The 8162-nt window shown below is 50.2% G+C and overlaps 1 protein-coding gene across 1 annotated transcript; it reads right to left on the bottom strand.

The window, feature by feature from the left end:
* Positions 1-2585: 2585 nt before the first annotated feature.
* On the bottom strand, positions 2586-7634 carry NKX6-1 (NK6 homeobox 1; the record flags this gene model as incomplete). Its single annotated transcript, XM_080797636.1, has 3 exons — positions 2586-2846; positions 5070-5242; positions 6965-7634. The coding sequence occupies 3 exons, from the start codon at positions 7632-7634 to the stop codon at positions 2586-2588; spliced, it is 1104 nt and encodes a 367-aa protein (XP_080653762.1).
* Positions 7635-8162: the final 528 nt, after the last annotated feature.

Genomic DNA, 8162 nt, shown 5'->3' on the forward strand with positions numbered 1-8162 from the left:
TCCACAACACCCCTTCCCAGGCTCTTTCATAAAAAGAGAGAGAGGAGAGAGAGAGGGAGAAAGAAAGGAAGGAAGGGAAGAAGGAAGGAAGGGATGGAGGAAGAAAGGAAGGAAAGGAGGAAGAGGGGAAGGAGGGAAGGAAGGAAGGAAATTCTTATTATTTACAGCTAAGATTCAAATTACACCACCCCAGCACAGCAAAACCTCTTTTGAAATAGCTGCCTCTCTATAGGATACACACCACAGTCTTGCTAACAATGCAGAAATTCAGAAGTTTAAAACTTATTGGGAACATCCCAGACAAACCAGAGGAAAGAAATAGAGCAGATTTGCATCCTTTCTTTCTATAACATCATGCCATCAGGAATATAATCTATAAGAATTTCCTTCAGGCAATCTCATTCCTAGTTTTCACAGTTATTTTATTTTATTTTATTTTATTTTCAAGGGAACAAAACAGACCCACACTTTCTTTACCTAACGCTAGCCTGAAGAATCTACTGAATTCTATTGATTTTTCTCTCTTTGAACACAAGCTCATTAACCTGAAACACTAAGGGGATAACTATATTTCACCGAGCCTATAACTGAGTGTCTGAAAACAAAAAGATCCCAAGACAGTGATACAGCCCTCTCCCTAGGTAGGATTCCTCTTTTTTTTCCCCCTGCAAATTTAGCTGCAGAAGCTTTGACATCGATTCCATAACCCTAAAGACTTTCACATCAGTTAGAAGAAGCATTCTTTAAATTCATCCTTTATTGTAATGGTTAGCAAAATCAAGATCCCTGTCTTTCCAACAACTTCTACATTCTTACAAGCTGCAAGGCGTGGATAAATGTTAGCATCAAACCAGCAGTGCTGCTGCGCCAGCAAGCTCCTCTGCCTCCTCCCAGCTACAGGAGATAGGGCTCCTCCAAGGAGCTATCTTGGATATATGGAAATGAGTCCCCTCCGGGGACTTCTTCCAGAAGGAAAAAGCGATCAGGAAAAAATTAGACAACACAGACATCAGAAGCCGCCCGTTAAACAAGTCTCTTCAAGAAGCCCCACGAGTGGGGCTACATTTCTTTTATCTTCCTAATCCAAGAGAAGGAGAGTTGTGACCCCGCTCAAATAAATAAGCAAATAAATAAACAGCAGCTATTCTACCCAAGGAACCAATATAATAATTTTGTGATTTTGACTTTTGAGATCTCTGGTGAGATCAAATGATCTGTACCCTTCCATTCAAGGCAACAAACGTCTTCAAACTGTTTTTTAATTTGATTTATCCTTGGAAACAGAAAGTGCATTACATTTAACTGGTCTTGCAAAGGGGGGGGGTCTCTTTTTACAAACCGAATTCCTTATATAAATTAATAAAGGTTAAAGATGCTAATATATCACCATTATTAGCTTAAAAAAGAAAACAATATACATAGTCTATAGTATTCTTATGATACAAAACACTTCAAATTCAATTACAGCAACTAAATGGATTTTTATGTTTCTGACCCAGAGCAGTTGTAACAATTCCCACCATCTACTTTAACACGCATTTTTATCAGAAAGGAATTAAATTAAATACAAGCTATTGTAGCCCCTCCCTCCCCAATACTTTCTTTAAATCACTAATAAATAGCAACAAACGACTGTGCAATTTCAGAGAGGAACGGAGAGGCGGATCTGAGGCCTTCCCTGGTTCCACATCTTCTACTTCAAGTCCTGGAGGCGGGAGCGGGGCGCCGAGCCAGGGGGTGGTCAGGGACGAGCAACGAGGGACAAAGGGAAAAGTGAGATTGAACAAATCCAAACCGGGAGAGGAGTGGGGGGTGGAGAACATTCTTGTCTCGCTTCTCAAATTAAGTTCAAAATAAAAGGGAGACGTAGGGTTTGAGTAGCTTTTAAAAGAGGGCAGGGTGAAGGAAGAAGGAGGGCCATCTTCTTATACCAAATTCAAAAAAGCATTTTACATTTTAAATATTCACAATAAAGTAACTTCTAGTCAGTGTGACTCACGATTTATTTACAAAGAGCCTTCAACAGGTTGCTTTAGTCGGCACAGCAGTTTGTGGGGGGAGAAGCCTCCCTCTCTCCTCCCATCTGTGGCGGTCGCCCGCCCGCGAGTCTCTGAGGTCCCTGCGGCGGGTGTGCAGCCTTCAAGAACACCTCTCCGCGCCCCGCCCCGGCCGGCCGCTGGGGGCCCAGGCTGGAAGGGGCGGCGCGGGGACTCCCGCAGCTCCCGCCGGGGGGACGGGTCTAGGGGACCGAGCGGGGCTGCGAGAGTGGCCCAGCCGCGAGTTTCAGTTGGCCTTATCTATGCAGTGATTTTCGACGTCTTCTCTGCCTTCTGATCAACCCCCGAGTCTCTCTCTCTCTCTTTCTCGCTCTCCCCCGCCCCCCCCTCAACTTCCAGGTTAAAAAAATAGATATGTACATCTCAGAAAATAGCAAAGGGCCCCGACGGGCGGGGCGGGGTCCTCCGAGCCCCAAGGGGCGGGCAGGCGGGGCGCGCGCTGTCCCCGGGGCGGAGGCCGGAGGCCTGGCAGGCGCCGGTGGGAGCAGGGGCGGGGGCGGGGGCCGGGGTGGGGGGGGCGGCGGGCGCTCAGGACGAGCTCTCGTTCTCCGACGCGTGCAGCAGGAGGCCGCCGCCGCCGCCGCCGCTCGACTTGTGCTTCTTCAGCAGCTGCGTGATCTTCTCGTCGTCCGAGTTGGGGTCCAGAGGCTTGTTGTAGTCGTCGTCTTCCTCCTCGTTCTCCGAGGCGCCCTTGAGCCGCTCGGTCTCCGAATCCTGCTTCTTCTTGGCCGTGGCCATCTCGGCCGCGTGCTTCTTCCTCCACTTGGTCCGGCGGTTCTGGAACCAGACCTGGGGGGCAAGAGAGGGGAGGAGAGAGGAACCGTGGTGGGGAGGACAGGAATTGAAGGCGAGCGGATTCAGGCAAGGCTGCCTCCCCCAGATCCCCGGGTCGCTCCAGCGGGCGGGCCCCTGACGGCCTGCCACCCTCCCTCAAGAGACCTCCCTTGTTCCGGCCGTCAAAGTCAGTCTCCAACGCCCCAGCTTCCTCCGAGCATCGGGCACCAACGGAGTGACCGCCGTTGCCATAGCGATAGTAACACAAGTGTATAGACGTTGTCAGTGAGCTGTCTCCGAAGAGAAAAAACTTGGAAACTTAAAGTTTCCCTAAAAATGAGTCCGCTTTCCTACTTTGTAGTTTGAAGTAGAAAACTTCTTACCTTCCTAAGTTTGCCTCATAAAGACTTTGTGATTTTATTTGTTGTTTACTTTCTTAGACTAAGACTTGCAAACAACTTGAAGTGTGCTTGCTTTTTAGTGTGATTTGTGGGAGAAAGCACGGCATTTGCCCCAATTACTTCTGTTCTCCTTTTCATTTTTGGATATTTGTCTGTTTCTCGGATCTTGAGTCTGAATCCACACAAATATGGTAGGTAAACACTCCCCTTCCCGTTTACACTTGTAATGTACCATGTAAAGTTAAAAAAAAAAAAAAGATTTGCTAAAACAGAAACCTCAAATCACTAATAATAATAAACATAAATGCTTGAAAATATTGAATAGGTTAGCTAAAACCAGTAGTTTGTGTGTGAGTCTTCCTCTATGGTTTGTTTTTCATCAAACCAAAAATCAAGCTGAATTTTCATTAGTTATTTTTTAAAGTGAAATTTGGCTTATTACATTATTTTCCACTGTTACCATGCCTAGTCTTACAAATATCATTTTAATATTGTTCTTCTCCAAGACATTTTATATAACAAATATTTTAAGCTATTCATGATGTTTGACACCATGTTTGATATACATATTTTAACCTAAAGCATCAGCAATAAGCAACAAATTTCCCAAAGATATTATCCCCTTTTTATGTTTCTCATCCGTTATGTATTTTATCTAGAGAATCAGAATTGTTCAGAAAGTGATTTTTATTTTCCTTATGCAGCTATAATAATTCACTTCTAGCCACACAGACATATTTACGGTGACAAATGAAGACTTCCAGATTACTGTGGTAGGCTCTGTACCAACCATTGCAAAAATAATTTTAACTGTGATGGTATTCTAATGGTCATGTACAAAATCACTCCTGAAATGCATTTTATGATGCTTGCCCCAGGGGAAATACACTCTAACCAGCAGACGTGGCTAACAGTTATTCCCACTTAATTTAAGGAGCAACAAGATTACTAATGAAAACAGACTTATACTCCTTCCCCTCCAAAAATACCAAATATAATAAATTGAAGAAGGGACACAAAAGAGAATACTGGAAATATAGGAAACCACTAGATTTAATTTACCTACTTGTTCAATCCTTTTATTTTTCAGGAAATGATTTCTCAAATTTGATGCCCTGGAAATATACTGTACAACTCAATTATAAGCTAAGTGACATTTTAATTATAAATTGTTGTCACAAACAGTAAAATAGTATACATCTGTTGATAAACAGAATTCTTTCATAATACAATAATAATCTTGTCAATTCATTTGGAAAATTACTATTCCAAAGTTATGGTCCTCAGCTAAACTAAAAGCAGATTCACCCCTGCTAAATGGTTGGATCCTGTGGATTTTTTTTTTAACCTGCAAGTTAATATAGTAGCATATAAGGCTGATCTACATCAGAAAATTATATGACTAGCAGAGCTTGAATTGACAAACAAAAGCTTGAATATCCTTACAAACAGAGTACATAGAAGCTATCTAACTGGCGTGATCTATTCTAAGGGCTGATATTTCGGTCATGCTTTTATTCTCCAATAATGGCGAGTTCCCCCAGCACATGCTGCTATCTAGATTAACCTAATTTCAAAGGCGGGGGCTTGATTCCTTTTGTTCATCAACAGTTTGCCCGACTGGAGACCCCAGGGCCTTTGTAACCCCTACTCCCACCCACTTCGCTGATTTCATCTTCTCCCCAGGCTCCTCAGATCCGCACCCCCCAAGCGGCTGTTTGTTAGAGGGGTGTGTACGCGCGCTTGTGTGTGTGTGTGTCTGTGTGTGTGTCCGCGCGTGCGCGCGAGTTGGGGATTAGGAGACCATCCCTCCAGGTTTGTAAGGTCTACTACTCACCTTGACCTGACTCTCCGTCATCCCCAGCGAATAGGCCAAGCGAGCCCTCTCCGGCCCCGCCAAGTATTTCGTTTGTTCGAAAGTCTTCTCCAGAGCGAAGATCTGCTGGCCAGAAAACGTGGGTCTCGTGTGTTTTCTCTTCCCGTCTTTGTCCAGCAAAATGGATCCTTGATCTGCGAGAGCAGATAAACAAGGGAAGGAGAAAAACAATTGGTTACAAGCGGCTCCGCTGAGAAGAACTCAAAACGATGTTTTTTTTGGAAAGCTTGTTTCGCGGCAGACGTCAGAAGTGTGTGGCGCTTCCAGTCCCACCGCGCGCCTCCCTTTGCCTTTTTACGCCCACCTGTTTTAAAAAGCCGGGTGTGTTTGGAGCAGCAGTAAATAACCTGCCGAACAGAGACGTCAAACAGTGAGGGAGCGCATTGCTGAAGTTTGCCGGAGCCGAAATCACCAGGCCCCAGTAAATTGAAGAATGCGGGATAAAGGCCCATCTAGCCTCCCAGTCCAGTCAGTGCTCGCTCAGCCCCGGAGACTTTGCTTGAGGATGACTAGTTTTGTTTTATTTTGTTTTGTTTTGTTTCTTTCTTTCTTTTTTTTTTTCCTTGAGCGCTTTCCTAACCTGTGCCCACACAACAAAGGGCGCCTTGTTTTTTGCACACAAGAGAGCTAAATCGCCCCCAAGCCAAACGCCGCTGCGGCCGAGGGGGAGGGGGTACCGCCTTTGTTGGCGGTCCCTACGCGGCCATCAAAACGAATACAATAGCGTCTCCCCGACACCCGAACCAGCCTGGCCGCCCTCCATTCCCAAGGGAGCCTCTACTTGGCTCCCGCAACTTCCCTTAGTTACTACCGCTCAGCCACACGAAAGAGGTCTGGAGACTTAATGGAAACTTGGGGGACTGGGTCAAGAGCAAAGACCGGAGCAAGAGGAAAACCTAGGCTGGGCCTCAAACTACACCTGGAAGACTAGGAGCCTCCTCGGCCAACTACCCAGAAGATTGGATTGATCTCGGGGCAACACAGTTAGTTGGTTTCAAGCAAGAACTTGGTGGGATGTGTATATTCCCCAGTCCTGCCGCCACCTCATTCTGCCTCTGGTTCATTTTCACGTTAGGATGTTGAGGGCCACGATGCCTCTCAAAATTCCCAGGCCCAAGATGTCCCGGCCCTTCGCCACCCCCACCCTACCTTCCCAGGGCCCAGGCAGGTGGGAAAGTGAGAGCCCAGCAGAGGGGAGTGGCCCGAAGTGACTGAGCTCGCTACTGCGGCTGCTGCGGACCTGTCTTCAATGAGCTCACCCGGCCCGATTGTACTGGGGTGGGGGTGGGGGAGCTCCTCGAAGGCGAAGAGGTTACATAGGGACACCCTGGGCCGAGCTGTACATGCAAGTACACGCACTCCGGCCAGGGCCGTGGAGGGGTTGCCGCTGTGGTCCCCCGCCTGTTCGCAGAGAGGCCAGTTCGGCTGGCGTATTTGGAGTAGGGCCCTGGCAGACAGGCGGGAGCCAGGAAAGAGGGGATGTAGCCCGGAGCTCAACAGCCTCTGCTGCGCTTCCCACCTCTTAAACCCAAGCAGGGCTTGAGGTTGCAGTCAGGCTGTTCCAAAGTAGCCGGCGCCTCGGGTGAGACACATGCCTAGCACCGTGTTTTCAACACGGACTCAGGCACACCCGCTCCTCGAGGCGTGCCCAAGACTTGGAAGGGGGGGTACTTGGAAGGGAGCTCAGGGAAGTCAGAGTCCTTCAATGAATGCCCTGGCAGAGCCCAAATCGTGAGATTCTGGCGCTGCCAAACTACTGGGGAGCCAAAAGGGTGCACGGATCCCCATGCACATCAGAAGACATGACCCGAGAGCGGGTAGAACGCGCACAACTAGACTCAGGCGATCGTACTCACGAGGGGTGCAGGCCAGGCGGGCGTCCCTCCAGGGTGGGCTCTGCATAACTCCTGGCCAGAAAATGGGCGTCCGGCCGGGCAGCTCGGCCAGCGGCTTGGGGTACCGACCTACCGCGGCCACGGCCGCTGCGCTGGGGCTGAAGTAGAGCCCAGGCGGCGGCGGCGGCGGACTCAGGCTGCTGAAGCGGGGCAGGCCAGCCAGCAGCCCCGCTGGGGATGAGGCGGCGGCTGCGGCGGCTGCAGCAGCCGCTGCAGCTGCCGAAGCGGAGGAAGCGGAGGTGGACGAGGAGGAGGAGGAGGAGGAACCCGAGGGCGAGGCGGAGGGCAGGGCGGCCCCTGAGGCCACAGGCATGGAGGGCCGGCTCAGGATGTCGTTGATGCCGTGGGGGGTGGCGGCTGAGAGCTGCTGTGGGGGGCTGCCCAGGGATGAGAGCCCCCCCGCGGTCGGGGGCTTCAGGCTGCCTGGGTTGTGGGCACCCAAAGGCGGAGAGGGCGACGAAGAGGAGGACGAGGAGGAGGAAGAAGAGGGGGGGCCAGCGGGCAATGGGGGGTACGCCGCGGGGTACAGAGGGGTCTTCATTTCGGCCATGCTGTGCAGGGCAGCCAGGGGAGGGCTGCTGAGCAGGAACGCGCTCTGCCGGGTGCCCTCCATCGCCCCCACCGCTAACATCCCACGGCCAGGCCGGAGCCCGCAGCCACTCAGCGAGGGCGCCGGCCGGTGCCCCGGTGGGGCTCAGGAGAGCGAAGAGTGCCGAGGGCGCGAGCGAAGAGTAGCTCCGCGCTCCCAGAGGCGACCTGCCAACTGGGCCGAGAACGCCGCCGCCGAGAGTTGCTCTCGAAGCTGCGCAGCAGAAATGTCCAAACACGCCACTGGAGAGGCGGTGGCTCGCCGAGATCAGCGGGCGTCCGGGCGAGTTTGTCCTTTCGCTCCTGGAGTCGTGGACTCAGTCTCGGTCTCTTCTCTCTTTACTTTTCCTCGCCTCTCAATGATCTCTACTTCTCATCTTCTCCCCGGGAGAAATAAGCAAAGCAAAATCCAGGCCGGCCCCAGAGTTTGCAACAAAGTTAAGAGTCACCGAATCTCCACTTCGATGTTGGAGTAGGGGGACTGGCTCGCTTTCTTTGGGGTGGTTCAAAAGACTCCAGGTTCCGCCGGACGCACTCCTCTAATCTTATTTGACTGCCCTGTTCTTTCGCC

This window comes from Martes martes (assembly GCF_963455335.1).
Source record: "Martes martes genome assembly, chromosome: 2".
Taxonomy (NCBI): domain Eukaryota; kingdom Metazoa; phylum Chordata; class Mammalia; order Carnivora; family Mustelidae; genus Martes; species Martes martes.